General features: G+C 37.7%; 1 protein-coding gene across 1 annotated transcript in view; it reads left to right on the top strand.

Annotated features, from left to right (window-relative positions):
• CRPPA (CDP-L-ribitol pyrophosphorylase A) overlaps nucleotides 1-20,547 on the top strand; it is a 189,599-nt gene that overhangs the window by 25,412 nt on the left and 143,640 nt on the right. Inside the window, exon 4 of the mRNA XM_029919056.1 lies at nucleotides 12,031-12,180. Within this exon, the coding sequence (XP_029774916.1) occupies nucleotides 12,031-12,180 (150 nt within the window). The remainder of the gene's footprint in view (nucleotides 1-12,030; nucleotides 12,181-20,547) is intronic.

The raw sequence follows: 20,547 nt of genomic DNA, 5'->3' as shown, positions 1-20,547 counted from the left end.
TTCTCCTTGTGTGTGTCCCTGTGCGCCCTGCTTTCTCTGTGTCTTAACTTCCTTTGCAGCCGGGACTGCTTTCCTTCCATGACACCCATGGTGTGTTTCTCTCCCAAACCATGTCTCCACACTTCACACCTTCCTCTGTGTGGCCTCTTCTATCCCTCTAGTTGTGCAGTCTGCTCTCTCAGGACTCAGGTCAGCTTCTGGGGTGTGATTTGATAGTCACCTAGCTGTGTTCAAGGGATAAGGCAAGTCTCCTGCTACATTGCCATCTTGTCTATACAGTGTCTATCGGGTTGATCTGAAAGTCACTCAGAGGTATTGTGCATTGTCTCTATGGTATGGCTAGATAGGAATTTCTTTTTCTTCCCTTGCTTTGGATTTATTCATGAGGTTTGATTAGTATCTTATCAATTTTAGAAACTTCCATACCATTAACTGTTAAATATTGACCTTGTCCCATTTCCGACCTTACGGCTTCTACTTAGGAATCACTGTATGGGTGGTAAATCTTACCCTGTACTCCTATCTGTTTTTTTTCTTCTATTGTGTGTGTGTATGTGTGTGTAGGGGTGGGTAGTGTCTTCTGAGTAGCCCCAGTTTTCATTTTTTAGTCCTAATATAATCTCTTGGTGAAGTATTTTTATGATTAAAATTTAAATTGCTAGGAGTTTGATTTGGTCCTTTTCAACTGTCAACTGTCATTGCCCCCCCCCGGCCCCTTTTCTCACGATTTTATATTCTCTGAGTACTTAAATATAAATACTTAATTCATTGTAGCCAATATAATTCTTGGTAGCTCTTCACTTCTTCATTTCTTTGACCCAAGATTTATTTCTTCCTCTGTTCAGCAATTGGTACTATAGGCCCATGTTTGGCAGGACCTCATCAGTAGGAATCCTTTGGGTGTGGGATCAGGATGTGTTTTTGAAGCAGATTTGTGTTGGTTCTGCCAGAGATCCTGAGGGCTTTACCATTTTGGAATCACGTTATGTTAATTTTTGGCTTGAGGCTTTATCCACCTTATGGTAATGTTAAGCCAAATTGTGTACTCACTTTATGTCTAGATGATAGTTAGGACTTCTCAGGGAAGGTTCCCCTACCCATCAGAATCCAAGCTGGGATAGACAGACAATTTTGTGTAATCTTAACACAGTGGTTATTGTACTGTATCTGGTTTACCTTTTAAATGGGTAGCTGGATCTTAATGTGAGGACCATAGTTCTTATAAACTAAACAGCATAGTCTCAAGATAGAATTGCTCATTCTTTCTCATTTGTTTAAAATAAAGCCTCTTATTAACTCAAAAACATCTCCACTGTCTTCCTTGGATTCTGGCTGTGATGTTAGTCCTAGGGAGTTAGTTACCTCATGAGTCACAGTTCTAAAATAATTATTTTTCTTTAGAGTTTATTTATTTTTAGAGAGAGAATAGGAGAGATAAGGGAAGGATCAGAGACAGAGAGAGAAGGGGAGAGAGAATCTTAAGCAGGTTCCATGCTCAGCATGGAGAGACAGATATGAACCCTGATCTCATGGCTGTGAGTTCATGACCTGAACTGAAACTAAGAGTTGGCCACGTGGCTGCTTAACCAACTGAACAATCCAGGCTCCCCTAAAAAAGTAATTAAAAAATGAAAAACTTTAAAAATCAAACTGGGGAAAAAAAAGTTGTTAATAACATTTTCTCCTTAATTATTTTTTACATTACAAGAGGTGTTGCAAAATGTTTTGTCAGCCCTATTGTTGAGATTAGAAGCTTTTTACTATGTATAAATTATTTGTATATTTCTGCATAATTAGAAGTCCAGAGATGGAGAAGTAGTAACAAGGACATTGTTAAAAGGGAGATGTTGGAAAGTGTAAATTAAGTTGGAACATGGAAATGTGAGAGAGTCATTTTAGGACTAAGAAGCTAGCTGTCACTTACACAAAACTGCCAGTAATAACAGGAATTTGAAAATGATAGTGCATCCGGAAAGCAACCTCCTCAAAATGTGTTCCTGAGGGAAGACATTTCCATAGTTACTTGCACATATTTAAGCCCCTCTATTCTTGCGTCTCGAATCATGTTTTATCCTCCCCTCCCTCATCAAGTTCTGACAGTAACAGGTCACATTTATTGGTCTCGCTTTTGCACCTTTAGTTTACTTCTCAGTGCATAGCCAGCCATCTGGCTTCTTTATCCTCTTCCTATGTCCAAAATCACCTGTTAACTTTTCAGTCCCACATTATATGTGCACTTTTATTCTGTTATACGATAAGTAAGCTGACTGGCTTTTATACATGGTTCCTTCAAGGAAGAATTGAACTATTTAGAATTTCCTAAGTAATAGGAGGGTCTTTGTTTTTCGCTATCCACTTGAATCTCCCCAGGATTATGCTAATGAGATCACTCAGGATCTGGGCTGGTCGGCAGAAATACTAATGATGGCTAATTACCAATGGCAATTGGAGGTTTGAGGCTTGAGCCAGCCCAACCTCGGGGGAGAGCAATAGGGCTGGAGACTGAGTTCAACCGCACAATGATTCAGTTACTCGTCAATGATTCAGTTACTCGTCAATGATTCAGTTACTCGTAAGGACAAAATGACAGACCTTGGACACTGAGGCTCAGGGGAGCTACCTGGTTGGACAGCGATGTGCTGATGCTATGGGGAGAGGGCACTGCAGAGGCTGTGTTCTGAGCTCTGCAAGACCCCCCCCCCCCCCCCCCGCCACGTGTCTCTACATTTCTCTGGTCTGACACATATCCTTGGGCATAAGCATGTAATCCTAAATAATGATGAACAAAATGTAGTTCTAATCATTTTCCTGGTGTCTAGGAGTTTTGGTGAACTTCAGTGGGGGTTGTGAGAATCTCCTGGATTTGCAGCCATTTGGTCGGGAGAGTATGTGATGTGGGGATCCTACTTGTGTCTGGTGTCTAAAGTCAGGGCAGTCTGGTTGTGAGCTGTGGGGACTGTGCTAACTCCAGATGGCTGACATTAAAAAGAACTCTATTATAACACATGTCATATAATGTCTTAGCTATGTTTGACAGCGTTAACCAGATCGTCCTCTGCAACTCTCTCTACTTTGTCTTCTGTGATGGCAGTCTTTGCTGCTGCTGTTGTTGTTTTTTTTTTTCTTCTGACCACTCTTTTCAGATACATCTTCCCACACTCGAACCATTGCCTTTGGCTTCTTTTATAACTGAACAAAGTATGTCTGAGCAATCAAAATCATGCTCACATTACTTAATTGAAAACTATCATGCAGCAAAATCCACTTGTGGGGGAGTATACAGTCTGAGTGTCTACACCTGTAGAGATGATTGTAGTCACAACAGAACTTTCTAACACTGCAAACAATTTCCTCCTGCTGCTGCTTGGTACTCAGACCCTTGCTCTCTTTCTAATCCTGGTCAACTGTTGATAGGTTCTCAGTCTCTCTGTTTTTGTCTCTTCCAGAGTACTGTATAAAAAGAATGCTCCAACATATAAGTTTGTTAGATGATTATTTTACGTAGTACGAAGCATTTGCTAGTACCTGTTTTAACTCCCACTTGACGTATTCTCTCTGAGATCTCTCTCATGCTATAGTTCTCTGATATAATTCCAGACCTTGTATGTTCAACTTCACATTGAACAGACAGCATCTTCCTGTCACTCCATCCAAGGGAAAGAACCTAAGACTTGAAGTTTAGAAAGATGACTGTCTCCCTGGTTTGATAGATTGAGTGTAGGAGATTGAGGAAACTGAGGTTGGTTTGGGAAATACAGCAGTGATCCACCTAAGTGGTGAAAACAGACTGAAATAGAGAAAGAAGTGAGGTGGGGGGGGCAGTTTAAGAAACTGGATTGGCTGGACCTGATTGGATGACGTGAGCCAGGGTATAAGACATGTGTAGTTGTAGATGCGTTAATTTTTCTTTGCCATTCCCTGACAGTAGACCTCATCTCTTTTAAAGTGCTCCTGCTCTCCCAGACCTAAGCATCTTCTCAGACACTGAATTGCTTGCCCGAACTTGGCAGACCTACCCGTGTTAATAGTAGTTACCTAAAGAATTGTAACTGCTTGTGATCTTACCAACTCTTGACCCTAAGGTACATCTTACTGCTGACCTAATATAAAGTACCGTACACTTACTATATTGGGTTGATTTTCCAGTATTTAAGGCAACAGGGATTTCTGTATCTGAGAGTAGACTTCCAGACTTTAGTTTCTTGCTCTATCTGAATATCGAAGTGACACAACATTTCTCAACCTTGGTACAATCTTACACATTTTTGGTAAGATACTTCCTGTTGGGGGGCTATCCCATGCCCTGTAGGATGGTTAGCATCATTGGTTAGAAAATATGTTGAGTCCTTTTCTGAAGAGAAACAGAGTAACCCAATAAATAGAAATTCGGATGGTGGGGTGTGGGGGGGGGGCAATCTTTGTATATTACAGCAGGACTGTACTTAGTAATGATTAAAGAAAACTTGAGAAGTAAAAGCTAGTTTGTGTGCATCAGGAAAAATATACTATTTGACTACCCAGTATTAGAAATTCATGCAAAGTATTATGGGCTTGTTATTAAAGAGTTAAAAAATGACTTGGCAGATGATGTTATTTTCCAAACATAGAATCTTGAGTAGAATTGACCATGGCTAATAGTAAAGTGTGCTGGATCTCTGTCGGTTAGTTTTGATCATGATCGAGTGCGTTGAAGGTCAGAGTTCAGTGTTGGGTAGGGGTCAGGTAATAAGGACTCCTGGGCCATTGGATTTTGTATCTTACTGGAGGGAAATATTGGTATTAAGTCCTGAGTCTAAAGGAAGCAGTTTGATTTGTGAGAAAATTTGAATTCTGAGTATCTAGTGGGGAATTCAAGGCTTATTTGAGCAAAAGTTGAAGTGCCCAGGGCAGGTAGTGAAATACTCCCTGACTATATGGAATGAGTTAAAACTTGCTGTGTTCCCAATGTTGAAAAGGCTATGAAAAGCTTTTGTTTTCTTTAGCTAAAACTATTACCCCTGTATATTCCATGTATTAACCTTTAAAAGAAGTTGGAGAAGGGGGCAGATGAAGGGATAGTGGTCTATCTAGGGATAAAAATGTAATAAGGCTTATTAAACATCCAGAACATCTAAGCAGAATACTTTTGATCAAGTTAAATATAAGTTAAATGGTACTACTTTCATTTTCAGGAATTAAAGTTGAGTGTATCAAATGGGGCCTTTATTTCTTCTTGCTACATACCCTTTTTTTAGGGGCACTTGGAGTGATAGAGAAATGTGGGTAGGTTTTTCTAAAATACTGGCATTTCTGTTTTGAACAAATTATTTTCACAAAATGAGATTGGAGTTACTGTATTATCAAATATGAAATATTCAAAATCTCATAATGCCCAATGATTAGCTTTGCAGATGCGATGGTGCAAACATTCATTAAGCCGTCTCAGAATAAAGACAACTCAGCTAAATGAAATTGTAATTATATAGTCAGGATTTCTATAGTATGTTGTCATAATTAGCTTGAATGAAGATAGGTGAGTAGGAATGCGTGTCAGCACCTGCTTGGTGTATGCACAAGTATTGTTCAATTTTGCTTTTAAAAGTAAACAGAAGAGGTGGGGTTCATTTCTCCACATTGTGCGATTTGTATCTATGATTTCCATGCATTGGCATGTGGAAATACTTTAATAGACTAGCTCGAGAGGCAAGTAATCACTGTGGTGCTGAGCTGCTAAGCTTCCATTCAGGACTTATTAGGCTAATTCCCACTGAGACCGTGTATTTGATAACTTGGAGTTATGCTTCATATAACAAACTAACCAGATAGCTCTATTTTAGAGGCACCTAACTGACCTTTTCATACTTGTGTCTTACTTTTGATACTTCAAATTGCAGAAAAGATTGATATAAATGAGGATTTAGGTTTCTGAACAAATGCCCCTTTCTATGGAAACAGCTATGAAGTGCATCTTTTCGACATGTGACTCTTTTCATGGGTATTTTATTGAGTAAACTAGTAGTCACTTTGTGCTTTAAATGGTCTTCCTATAGTGCTACTTTATAACCAATCTCTAAGCTTCCAGTTAAACCTTACTAAGTCTGGAAATATACCAATCCTACCATAATAACATCCCAAGTAAGTATTTTTTTTCCTCTTGAGAAGTTGTTAGCAGTCAGAATGAGAGTCCACAAATATACTCTTAGAAATTAAAAAAAGGGAACATGAAAAGCACTTGGGACACCTCCAGATATACCACCATCACTGGTCACTGTTAAACCATATCCTTACCCTGAACTTGTTTATTTCCCCCACATGGCTAACCATTACCCTGAAATTTATTTTTATTTTCTTGCTTCCCCCATCCCCCACTTTGATAGGCTTTATCCCTTAAGGGTATAGTAGGTTTGTATGATTTTTCATATTCCTGTTAAAAAAATACCTATTTGTATCATTTAACTTCTCTCTGCTTTTATTTTGACAGCATTTTTTCCCAAATACATTAAAGGGAAATGTATTCATGTGAATCTGTGCAGCCATTGCCTGTTGACAATCACTGCTTTATATCACTTTTCATCTATTTGTAGTTGATGACCATATGTTTTCTTTAATTTTGGCCAATGCAAGCATTGCTAACATGAACATTACTATTAATGTCTTGAGCACGTGAGCCAAGGATTTCATTACAGTACAGACAGACGCACGTCACCAGTTTTGCCAGCTGATGCTCAGTTAGTTACCAAACTTGTATAAATTCTACTCAATACGGTATAACAAGAGTTTGAGTTAGAGCCCTGTCTTTGCCATTTAATATTGTTGTTGGCCTTTTTTTTCCCAGTTAGTGGTGAATGCTTTCTCTGAATGGTTTAATTTGGCACTTCTTTAGTAGGTTGGGCACTTTTTCCAGTACTTAGAAGATTTATGTGTTCTCCTTGAATCGCCCATGAAGGTCTTTTGCCCCTACTTTTATTTTTAAGTAAAAGCTGATTTCTAGGAATTATTTATATATGATGCACACCAGTACTCTACCAGTTATATGCCTTGTAATCATGTTCTTCCAGTTTATTTTAATGTAGTTAAAAATACTAATGTCTTATGGCCTTTGTTTTTTGGATGAGATCTGAGGGAGGGAGGATGGGTGCCTCGGGTTCAGATTGTGACAGTGCAGGCAGTGAACACTGTGCTGAAATGGTATATTTTGAAGGTGATGGGGCTTGCTGATGGATTCGATTTGGCATATGAGAGGAGAGAAATGAATGATGACCAAGGTTTTTGACAAGAATAACTAGGAGAATAGAACTGACTTCTATGAAGATGGGAAGTGTATGGAAGAGCAGACATGGACTGTGGTATATGTGAAATCAAAAGTGTACTCACTATGTTACTGTTGAGGTGTATCTCTTGATCTAAGTAGTTAATTAGGATATTTGGATATTGAAAGTTTAGACCTGAAGAGAATGTTCTAGGATGGAGGTATGGAAGTCACTTACAGAATGAGGGTAGCTAGAGAACTTTGAGGTCTCTGCTTGGGAATATTTTACCATTCAGAGTGAGACCCTAAGGATTTAGAGTGTGGGAGTGAGATGATTGTTTGAGAAGGCTTTCTGAAAGCCAAGTGAACAGATGCTCTTGAAGATAGAGCTCCTTATTGGATTTGGCTGTATGGGGGTCATGGGTAATTTTTGTAAAAGTATTTTTGTGGATATGGGGAGATAAAATCCTCATTGAAGTAGATTGCAGAGAACATGAGAAGAGACAGACATTGGAGATTCTAAGGAGTGCAGATATACTTCATTAACAGAGTTTTGTTTGAACCTCACTAGGGGTAATTTGGTCATAGCTAGAAGATAAGTGTGATCAAAGAAAGACTTGATGGGAGATGTCCCAGATTGCTTGGATGCTACTGAAGATAGTTAAGTAAAGGAATAAAAGTTGACGAAGCAGGATAGAAGGCACACTGTTGCCGAAAGACTTGAAAAGGGGATAGGTGCCAGTGGGTAGGTAGAGACACTGGCTTTTACATAGGAGCTTGGGAAATTTTTTTGTAGTTCTCAGAAAATAAAGCTTATTTTTTTTTTCCTGGTATGAAAGTGAAAAGAGTTTTTTTCAAATATGATGTTACCTATTGGTTTTTCCTAGTCACCCTTTGTTGGCTAGTGCAAGTTCTGTTCCTAATTAGTTGCATGCTTTTTTAATGAAGGAGTGTGGCATTTTGTCAGTTGCTATTTCTGCATCTGTTTACATGGTGGTGTTTATTTTTTCCCCTTTATTAATATAATATATGACAATGATGTTTTGATATATTGAATCAATTTTTCATTCATGGAATAAATCCCACTTGGTTGCCAAATTTGTTAGTATTTGGTTGAAGATTTATGCATCTCTATTCATCAAGGGTTTTGATCTATGTGAATGTACTTTTTTATGATGCCTTTGGTCTAGTTTGGGTAATACTCACCTTATAGAGTAAGTTAGAAAGCATTCTCTCCTATGTTACTTGTTGGAATAATGTGAGGAATTGGTGTTCAAGATTTTTGGTATGACCAGTGAAGCCACCTGGGCTTTGTGAGAAATTAAAATTTCAAATTCAGCTTTCTTAATGTAAAGGTATATTTAAATTGTTATTGAATATGTTTTTGTGGTTAATGTACTCTATAAAACTGAAATTTGATCTAATTTTCTGAACTATACTTGTTCATAGTTGTATATTCCTTATTTCTGTGAGGTTGGTAGAATGTCATCATTTGATTCCTGATTACACTAATTAGAATCTCCCCCCTCCTTTGGTTTGGTTTAGCTAAAGATTTGTCAATCCTCTTTATTCTTTCAAAGAAGTAACTTTGAACATTGATTTTTTTTCTATTTTTCTACTTTCTACTTTATTTATTTTCACCCTAATCTCTTTTTATTACTTATACCTAATTTAGATCCTGATTTAGTTTAAGTCTTTTATTTTCCCTAAAAAACCTTTAGAAGTGTTAAGTCTTCAGGTAGGTTTTCAACCTTATCTCTTTATGTATAGACATACACAGCTATAAATTTCTGTCTCTGGGCTGCTGCTTCTGCATGTGGTGTTTCATATTGTGCCTTTTCATCTCATTGTATCTTCTGTTTTCCTAGTTTCTTTATGCCTTCATTCTTAGTATGAAATTCCACATTTTTGAATTCTCACATTTAAAATTCATAGACAGATTTTTTCGAGGTATATTGATTTACAACATAAGTTTCAGGTGTACAAGATAATGTTTCAAATTTGTTTCCATTGTGAAATGATCACCTAAATAAGTTAACATCTGTCAGCAGACATGGTTACAGAATCCTTAGGATTTTAAAGATTTTTAAGCAACTTGATGCCATAGTCCATGCTGTACATTACATCCCTAGGTCTTATTTTGTCACTGAATATACCTTTTAACTGCCTTCACATGTTTTGCCCCACTGTATCCTTATTGCTGGTCACCGTCAATCAATCTTTGATTTGTGTTTTTTTTTAGGTTATATTTATAGGTGAGATCATAAGGTATTGGTCTTTTTCTGATTTGCTTCACTTAGCATATTGCTTTTGAAGTCCATTATGTTGTTAGTAATAGAAACTTCCTTTTTTTTAGGGCGGAAAAACATTTCCTTTATCCAGTCACTGGTTGGTAGACCTTTAGATGATTTATCAGTTCTAGGTGGTGACGGTCTCCTTCTCATTTCCTCAGGACTTATTGTTGCTATTGTATGTGACTCTGCTGGTCTGTTTCAGTGAAGTCTTTTTTTCCTTGTACCTGATGAAGTCTCTGAAATCACTTCACTTGCGCATGAATATAGTCACCCTGGAATGCCATTGGTTTTAGTGGGGTTCCTCTTGTCTTTCTTTTGTAATCTCTTATCATCTGTCTCTGTTACTACACCCAACTGATAAACTCTATTCCCTTGACAATGTCTGAGGTGTAAAATGCTCTAGAGCGTGATTCAGTTAAACTTTGCCTCCTCTGCAATTGTTTTTGAGGCCAGTATTGGAAGTTTGCTGTGATTTCATGTGAGCTCTTATTACCCATCTCTTTCCAAGGTGTCCTGGGTAAACTAGCTTGCTAACAGTTTAGCCTTTTGTTCTCCTCTAAATAGCTTAGCATGATGATAGTCTTTTTTTTTTTTTTTTTTTGAAAGTACCCTAAGGTTTAAACTTGCTCACAGTCAGTTCCATATAAGGTGAGTTCCCGTTTGGGAGAGGTTGGTAGCTCTGTTGTTACAGCCTATCTCTCCCTTGAAAAATCCCTGTGCTGCTACTTGAGCAGATAGGGCGTGGGGACATGATGTCTTGGTTCTCTAAGTGAAACTCCTACTTCACAGGCAGGGTGGTGCATGGAGACATTGGAAGACTCTTACCTTTTGGTTATTCTTCTCCAGGTGTGAAACCTCTGTCCTATGTGAGGTGGGGGTTAAGGATATTCAGGGCCTAATACTCATTCTCTGCCTAACTGTGGCTGGGGTAGATAATCCACTCATGAGTAGTGGCTATGTGGTTGGAAGGGAGTCTGCAATCTCTTGTCCACAGTTTCCTTAATTTAGCCTCGATGACCTGGGGCCCAATGGGCTGCTAACACCCTGCCCGCCTCTCTGGGAGATCATGGGAGAGGGAGCCCCATCTTTTCATCCATACCTGCTCCTAGTAGAACTTAAGTCACACTGAGCTGGGTGAATTATTAAGGAAGAAGTACTCATGCCTTGAGTACCACAAGCTCTCTGTGTTTACCAAGATTTAGTGGATTTTCTTAAAAAAATACTTCATTTGTTGCATGCCCTTCAAAGACTTTAAATGGTTGTTGTTAAAATATTATTCACTACTTCTTTGACTGGAGACAAAGTCTACTGAGGTCCTCTTGCTGATATCTTGTGTTTCACATTCTATATTAAATAGAATGTTTGCTTCATGGCCTAGTATAGAATTCCAATATTACTTGTACATAGTTGCAATGTAAATAGAACTTTTCCCTTAAAAAGTCGTGTGTGCACTCAAACGTGTATGTGTTTCTCTTGTCTTCTAACCTTTACTGATAGATGTTGGGCTTGACCGGTTGGATTTGCTCCTTACTGAACTTTGACCTACTTGGACATCACTGCCTCCCTGTCAGTCCTGGCAGTCCACTCATTTTTGCTTTTATTCTGAGGCTCCAAATTTCTACTTAAGTCACTGGGAATTGTGACAGTTTATAAACTGTCTACTTGGCTCACACATTAGCTTTGATTTTCAGCCAGGCTCTTGGATTTTATAAGCCAGTTTATCGACTATTTCTTTTGTACAAATACTAGTATTCTCAAGACCAAAATTGTTGCCTTATCAATTTGATGGGCTTCAGTATCTATGTATTAGTTATGATAAAATAGGAACTTTCAGTGGAGGTTTGGTTAATGGCCTCCTACACGGACAAATTGTCAGGTATGAAGGTACCTTTTTGAATGTTTAGATGTATCTATAAATGAGGCAGATTGATTAGAGCAATTGAAATCAACGGCTACTTTATATGAGGGCCCATTGCACTGAGGTAGTTGGAAGGGAATTTTTTTTAATTACAGGAATTAGAGTATGACATAGATTCATTGTAACTCAGATTGAGTCTCATTGTGGCCATCTTACGAGATAGGTTTGTTTCCTTAATTATCTGTGTTTAACATAAATCTTTTGCAAGTCCACTAGGAAATACTGATGTGTAATCCTTCTGTTTTTCCACAGTAACTCTTTTCTCTCTCTCTCTCACATTCACAGAATAGCCACTTGTATCTTACCATTCTGATCCAGAATGAGCCTTCCATGGCCAGTGATAAAAAATAAATATGAACTTATAATGGAAAAGAATATCTCTACCGCTTACTTGGAACTGTAGTATTAAGAAATAGGTTTTTTCGATATGAAATACTGATTAACCAAATTAACACTTGTTCAAATATTTTCTTCAGGTTGCTTGTTGAAGCTAGAAATAAAACCTCCCCAAAATGAGAGAGTTTAGAGTTTGACTTTGAAATATGCTCTACGTGAAATAAATGTTAATTGGATCTCTGTTTGTTCTTTAGGCAGCAGGAGCAATTCGACCTCTTGTGTCAACTGTAATCAGTCCATCTGCTGATGGTTGCTTGGAACATTCACTAGAACGTGCACGACACAGAGCAAGCGAAATGCCACAGGCTTTTCTATTTGATGTGATCTATGAAGCATATCAGCAGGTAAGAATCCTGGTTTCTGAAAACTGCTGTGTTGGGCATCTGCAAGAATACTCCTCTATTTGGAGATTCAATGGAAGAACTTGGGGGATTCTGTGTCTAGCTGGACTCATGGGTAAACTTGACAACAGTGAAGTACAGAGGATTCACAGCGGGGTCATAAGAGAAAACACACGCAGAGCCAGAAAGAATACATGTTTACTCTGAGGGTTTCACCTTCCCCGAAGGGTCACACAAAGCACCTACTTTGCTGCACCAGCAATGAAAATTGAGCAGCATGTGTGTGATGGTTCTTCTGAGGGAAGCCCACTAGAGACATAGTGTCCACGGTGTTCACATAGGCGTCCTCTGCTTTGGCATGTACAAAAATTCCAGATGCCCAGAAAGAAAGTAGCTGACCAGCATCAACCGTGCTGTTGACGCAAATAGTCGGAGCACAGGGGGCCATCCTGACTGGTTGACTGTTCAGCGCGAAGACTGTTAGAGCCAGGTTCCCGTATGCAGGCGGCAGGGTGAGGACAGCCGTGCTCGGCCTGTGTGGTAAATGGCCTGCACAGCTATCCGGGTACCTTTAACATTTCACTTAACAAAGTTACTTCTTTTTAAAATCTCACATAATTCCTTCATGTTTAGATGATCCAGATGACCTTTTGTTTTTCACATTCTGAAAATGTTTTGGGACCTATATAAGTTTTACTGGCATTTATTGCATACTGATGGCTTAGCATGTACTAACATGTTAAATAGTTACTGAATATTAGGTATCATGCTTGTTAGAAAATTCCCCATGAAATATAACTACAGTAACTCATTGCTTGACTGGTGTTAAATAATGTGTGAAGAGCTTGTGGCCTTTCAAGAATATGAGGTGGTGGTAATAGGTTACTGACACTTACGATCGAAGAATGCCTCGTATTTTGGATAGAGGGTGATTACAAACACAATAAATTATGGCTCAGTCTTGATTAGTTTTAAAAAGAGAGGCTGTAAATGAGAATCCATTGTAATGATCCAACTAGTACGCCATGGTTTGTATTGTTTCCCTAAAATAATGAATTTGGAGTACAGGAGTTTACCGGTATTTGGTTTTAATTGTATCAAGGTTAAGCCATCATAAATATTTATTCAAATACTCTTACATCCTAAATGTGGCAGAGCTAGACCACATCTGCCTTACCACCTGCAATTGTTTATCCTTAAACACTTGTAGATATCACATGTCATTCTTCCTGATATATTTTGGAAGAGAAAATGAATGTAATCTCCTGTTCCTCACATTAGAGAAGCATTTTTTTCCAGTTTTTGCTGGAGAATCCAGTGCTAATGCATTGGTGGTTCTGAGTGTGGTTCCCAGATAGAATCGGTATGCTTTGGAACTTGTCAGAATGCAAATTCAGGGGCTCCACCTCAGACCTACTTAATTAGAAACTGTGGGAATGGGGCCCAGCAATTTGTGTCTCGACAAACAACTCTGCCATGTGATCCTAATATACTGAAGTTTGGGAACCGCCACCCCAAGGCATTCACACCATGTAATGAATTAGACACTCTGCTGTTGCATTCTTGAGAGAATTTGGAATATAGTAACATGACAATAATTACGTGTGTTTTGCGGTTCAGGTGAGGAATTTTTAATTATAGAATCTTATTGAAGGTTTTGCTCTAAGCTCTTTATTTCCCCCCAAATTTTAATTAAAATCCAGCTAGTTAACATGCAGTGTAATATTAGTTTCAGGGGTAGGATTTAGTGACTCATCACTTAATGTACAACACCTGGTAATCCACACAAGTGCCCTCCTTTATCCCCATCCCTCATTTAAGACATCCTGTCTGTGTACCTTCCCACCAGAACCCTCAGTTTGTTCTGTTTCTTGGTTTGCCTCTTCCACCCCACCCGCTGTGTTCCTTTGTTTCATTTCCTAAATTTTATTTATGAGTAAAATCATGGGATATTTGTCTTTCTTTGACTGACTTAATTTCCTTAGCATAATACTCTGTAGCTCCTTTCCTGTCACTGCAAATGGCAAAGACAAAATTTCATTATTTTTTTGTGACTGGGTAATACTCCATTGTATGTGTATGTATACGTACATCTATATACACGTATATGCCACATCTTCTTTATCTGTCAGCCCAGGGACATTTGGACTCTTACCATAACTTTGCTATTATTGATAATGTTGAGTTAAACAACAGGCTGGGTGTATCCTTTCAAATTAGTATTTGTGTGTCATTTGGGTAAACCTCTAGTGGTGCAGTTGCTGGATTGTAAGGCAGTTCTGTTTTTAACTTTTTTGGGAACCTCCATACTCTTCTCCAGAATGACTGTACCAGTTTGCATTCCGACCAACATAGAGATTTACTGTTCCTCCACATCCTTGCCAACATCTGTTGTTTTCCATGTTGTTAATTGTAGCCATTCTGACTACATGAAAAAGAAAACCAGCTTTGGTTTTCTTTTTCATGACTGTTTGGCTATTTGGAGTCTTCTGTGGTTTCATACAAATTTTAAGATTGTTGTAGTTCTGTGAAAAATGTTGGTGGTATTAAGATATAAGTAAGTAGATTGTTTTGAGTAATAAAAACACTTTAACAATATTCTTTGAATGCATGAGCATGGAATGTTTTTCCATTTCTTTGTGCCCTCTTCAATTTATTTAAACAGTGTTGTATTATTTTCAGAATATAGATATTTTACCTCTTGGGTTAGGTTTATTTCTACGTATCTTAGGGTTTTAGGTGCAATTGTAAACGGGGTCAATTCCTTCATTTCTCCTTCTGTGGCTTCATTATTGGTGTATGTAATAGATTTCTGTACATTGATTTTTGCATTCTGTGATATGCTAAATTTGTGTATCAGTTCTAGTGTTTTTGGGGGCAAGCTTTAGGTTTTTTTTATATAGAGTATCATGTCCTTTGTGAAGAGTAAATGTTGGACTCCTACCTTTCCAATTTGGATGCCTTTTATTTCTTTTTGTTGTCTGATTGCTGTGGCTAGAACTTGAAGTACTATGTTAAATAATAGTGTTAAGAATGGACATTCCTATCTTGTTCTTGATGGTAGAGGAGAAGGTCCTAGTTTTTCCCCATTGAAGATAATATTAGCTGCAGGTCTTTTGTACATGGCCTTTATGATGTAGAGGTGTGCTTCCTCTAACCTTACTTTGTTGAGGGTTTTTATCATGAATGGATGTTGGACTTTGTCACATGCTTTTTCTGCATCTACCTAGAGGATCACATCATTGTTATCTGGTTTTTTACTAACATAGTGTATCACATTGATTGATTTATGAAGATTGAACCCTCCTTGCAGCCCAGGCATAAATCCTACTTGTTTGTGGCAAATGATTCTTTTAATGTACTGTTGCATTCAATTTGCTAGTAGTTTATTGAGAGTTTTTGTATCCATGTTCATCAGGGATATTGGCCTCTAGTTCTCTTTCTTAGTAGATTATTTGTCTGGTTTTGAAATCAGGGTAATGTTAGCCTCATAGAATGAATTTGGAAGTTTTCCTTCCATTTCTATTTTTTGGAATAGTTTGAGAAGAATAGGTATAAACTCTTCTTTACATGTTGAATAGATTCCCCTGGGAAGCCATCTGGCCCTAGACTTGTGTGTGTTGGGAGATTTTTTATTCTAATTCAGTTGCTTTCCTGGTTATCAGTCTGTTCAAGTTTTCTATTTCTTCCTGTTTCAGTTTTGATATTTTATGTTTCTAGGAATATATCTGTTTCTTCCAGATTGTTCAGTTTCTTGGCATATAATTTTTCATACCGTTTTCTTGTAATTATTTATATTTCTCTTGTATTGGTTATTTCTCATCTCTCATTTCTTGTTTCATTTATTGGAGTCCTTTCTCTTTTTGATAAGTCTGGGGGCTATCAGTTTTATTAATTTTTTTTCAAATAGCTCCTGATTTCATTGATGTGTTGCTGAAAACTTTTTTTTTTTTAGTTTTTATATCATTCATTTCTCCTCTTCATTACTTCCGTTCTTCTCTGGCAGCCTGTCTTGCTGTATACTACTCTCTTAGGACTGCTTTCGTGGCATCCCAAAGGTTTTGTATTGTCATGTTTTCATTTTCATTTGTTTCCACATAGATATTTTATTTCTTCTTTGATTTTCTGGTCGACCATTCATTCTTCAGTAGCATGTTGTTTAACCTCCATGTATTTATTGTCTTCCCAAAATTTTTCTGGAGGTTGATTTCAAGTTTCATAGCAGCATGGTCAGCATATGTGCATGGTACTATCTCATTCTTTTTGTACTTGATGAGGCCTGATTTGTGACCTAGTATGTGATTTGTTCTGGATAATATTTCATGTGTATTTGAAAAGAATGTGTATTCTGCTTTAGGATGAAATGTTCTGAATATGTTGGTTAAGTGCATCTGGTCCAGTGTGTCGTTTGCTTGTTTATTTTCTGTCTGTTGATGTAAATGGGATGTTCAAATCCCCTACTATTATTATTATAAGTGAACTCCTTTATGTTTGTTATCAATTGTTTTATATTTTGGGGTGTTCCTAGTTGGGGGCGTAAATATTTATAATTGTTAAAACTTCTTGGGTAGTCTTCTTTATTATGATACAGTGCCCCTCTTCATTACAGTCTTTGGTTTAAAATCTAGTTTGTCTGATATAAGTATTGCTACTCTGGCATTCTTGATGTCCATTTGTATGGTAAATGTTCATCTTAACACTTGCAATTTGCAGATGTCTTTAGTTCTAAAATGAGCTTCCTGTAGACAGCGTATAGAGGGGTCTTATTTTTTTCTATATCCTATGTCTTTTGATTGGAGCTTTTAGTCCATTTACATTCAGTTATTGTTGATAATGTTTTGAGTGCCATTTTATTACTTGTTTTGTCACTGTTTCTAGATATTTTTCTCTGTTCCTTTCTAGTCTTTGTCACTTTTGGTCTTTCATTTCCACTTAAAGAGTTCCCTTTACTAATTCTTATAGGGCTGGTTTAGTTGTCATAAACTCCTTTAGTTTCTGTTTGTCTGGGAAACTCTTTATATTTACTTCTCTTTTGAATGATAGTCTGCTGGATAATGTGTTCTTGGCTGCAGTTTTTCCCATTCAGCATGTTGGATGTATCCTGCCACTCCCTACTGGCTTGCCAAGTTTCTGTGCAGAGATCTGCGCTAGTCTTATGTGTCTTCCTTGTAAGTTAGGGACTTCATTTTGATGCCTTTAGGATTTTTTCTTCAACACTGCATTTTGCAAATTTAACTACAATATGTCTTGGTGTTGCTTTTAAAAATTGTATTGGGAGTTTATGCTTCTTAGATTTGGATGTCTGTTTCCTTCCCCAGATTATAGAAATTTTCAGCCATTATTTCCTCAAATTTTACGTGCTCTTTTCTCTCTCTCCTTCTTCTTGGACTCTTGTAATTAATAGTTACTACATTAGATAGAGTCACTAAGTTACTAAGTCTATTCTCATGTTCCATAATTTTTTTTCTCTATTTTTTTCAGCTTCATTATTTACCTTTCTAAATCACTTACATGTTCCATTGCTTTGTCTATCTTTGTGGTCATTAAATTCAGTCTATTTTGAATTTCAGTTACTGCATTTATTATTTCTGACTGGTTGTTTTTAGCTCTTTGATTTCTGTCTTAAGGGTCTCCCTGAAGTCTTCCATTCTCTGATTTTTGTTTATTTATGTATTTTAAGAGCAAGATAGAGCACATGAGCAGGGGGAGGGGCAGTGAGGGAGGTGAGAGAATCCCATGCAGGTTATGCACTGTCAGCACAGCTGTAGTGGGGCTCCATCTCCCAAACTGTGAGATCATGACCTGAGCTGAAATCAACAGTCAGATACTTACTTGACTGAACTCACCCAGGCACCCCTGAAGTCTTCCATTCTTAAGCCTGGCTAGTTGTATCCCTTTGATTGTTACTTTATTTTTTTATTTTTAAAAATTTTTTTACATTTATTTATTTTTGAAAGACAGAAAGAGACAGCATGAGCAGGGGAGGGTCAGAGAGAGAGGAAGATACAGAATCTGAAGCAGGCTCCAGGCTCTGAGCTAGCTGTCAGCACAGAGCCCGATGCGGGGCTCGAACCCACATCTGTGAGATCATGACCTGAGCTGAAGCCGGATGCTCAACCGACTGAGCCACCCAGGTGCCCCTGATCATTACTTTAAATTCTCCATCATGCATATTACTTGTATCTGTTTTGATTAGATCAATGACCATTACCTTACCTTGTTTTTTGGGGATGGCTTCTTCTTCTGTCTTGGCATTTTGTCTAAGCCTCTGCCTTGTTCTCTGTGTTAGAAAAGCCTGTGACGTTTCTGCTCCTTAGGGTAGTGGCGTTATGATTACGCAGTCCTAGAGTGTCCAGAGCCTGGCACTGCAGGGAGTGTCTGGTGGGTGTGGCATGCTCTGTGCTTTTGTGCTTTGGCTACTCCATCCTTCAGGCCCGCCATCTGCAGCAGTTCTCCTTGCCTGCTGTGGGCAGTGTTTGGTCCTTGGCCTGAAGATGGTGAGTTTTATCTGGGGGTGGTCTGCTTGTTAAGTGAGACCTGATGCTACTTCCACTAGAGCTGAAGCCATGCTAGACTCTGGTCAGGAGGCATGGTTTGTGCCGGGCGTTTCTGTTAGTCTTCTGGGGAAGGAGCCTGCCATGCTGAGGCTTAGGTTCACTCATCTGAGAGAAGTAGCTTTGGCAGAGCAGTTTAGCTATAAGTCCTTAAGAAAATTGATGATGGGGCGCCTGGGTGGCTCAGTTGGTTAAGCATCCGACTTCAGCTCAGGTCATGATCTCACAGTTCATGGGTTCGAGCCCCACATTGGGCTCTGTGCTGACAGCTAGCTCAGAGCCTGGAGCCTGTCTTCAGATCCTGTGATTCCTTCTCTATCTGACCCTCCCCTGCTCATGCTGTCTCTCTCTCTCTCTCTCTCTCAAAAATAAATAAAAAAAAAAAAAGAAAATTGATGATAAAGGGACACAGAGAAACTTAAACATATGAAATAATTTGCTATAGAGTTAATATAATTTGTGTACATGTTGTGATTTTCAAAAGCTAATAAAACAATACTAAACTCTTGGGAAGAAATGGAAAGTAAGAAAAGGCCATGCTTGAAGTTATAAAATAAACAAAAGCAACCACCCATGCCCCCCCACCAGAAAATACAAAGCTAACCTTACCAAAAAAGTGTTCTTCTTTTTGATCAAAATGACTAAGGTTTTAACATAAAAATGCTACTTTGAATGCATAAAGACATCCAGTTATGATTTCTATACAGGTTAACTTATTAAAGATAAACGTTTTTGAACTATTTTTCAACAAAGAATGGAATAGTGACTAAATAGACTTTGTGAAGGTTTCTCTTTCAAACATACTTAATAAAGCTGAAACACAAATAAATTGTACAAATTATTTCTCTTGACCATTGTTTTGAAGAGATTCATTCCCCATTGTGTAATTTTGGCCCTTTTTTTTTTTTTCAAACATTGGCTATCTATCTATCTATCTATCTATCTATCTATCTATCTATCTATAAATGTCTGGGTTTATTTCTAGGCTCTCTATTGATATGTGTCTGCTTTTATGCCAATACCATATCATTTTGATTACTATGGCAATGAAATACAGTTGTAAATCAGGAAATGTATGAACCTGTGGTTTTGTTCTTTGTCAAGATTGCTTGGGCTGTTTAGAATCTTTTGTGGTGACATACAAATTTCAGGATCATTATATTTCTGTTAAAAATGTCATTGGAATTCTGTAGGATTACATTGAATCTCTAGATCTGCATAGGTCATAAAGACGTTTTAACAATAATCATACTAACCTGTGGACACAGAATATCTTAACATTTGTATTCAAAATCTTTGATGATTATCTTAAGGTTTTCAGTGTACATATTTTTTACCTTTTTGTTAAATATATTTCTGAGCATTTTATATTTGATGCTATTGTAAATATTTTTCATTGAGATAATTTCTAATAGTATAGAGAAAAAACTGATTATTGTGTGCTTTTTATATCTTAAAGCTATACCGAATTGGTTTCCTCACATAGTTTTTTTCTTGGTGTCTGTATACAATATGTTACGTGCAACTAATAACAGTTTTACCTCTTCAGTTTGGATGACTTATTTCTTTTGCCTGGTAACTGGCTAAGACTTGCAAAACTATGTTGAGTCAAAGTGCCAAGATTATGGGTACCCTTGTTTTGTTCCTCAATTTTGGAGGCGAAACTTTTGAATTGTCACCACTGAGTATCTTGTTAACTGTGGGCTTGTGTGACATGGTTTTTATTATGTTAGAGTATGTTTATTCTATAACAATTTTGAGAGTTTTTAATCAGGAAAGTTTTTAAGGTTTTAAAGTTCACCATGGGAGTTTTTAA

This window comes from Suricata suricatta, chromosome 2 (genome assembly GCF_006229205.1).
Source record: "Suricata suricatta isolate VVHF042 chromosome 2, meerkat_22Aug2017_6uvM2_HiC, whole genome shotgun sequence".
In the NCBI taxonomy this organism is placed as follows: Eukaryota; Metazoa; Chordata; class Mammalia; order Carnivora; family Herpestidae; genus Suricata; species Suricata suricatta.
This window is presented reverse-complemented; position numbering and strand designations above follow the sequence as displayed.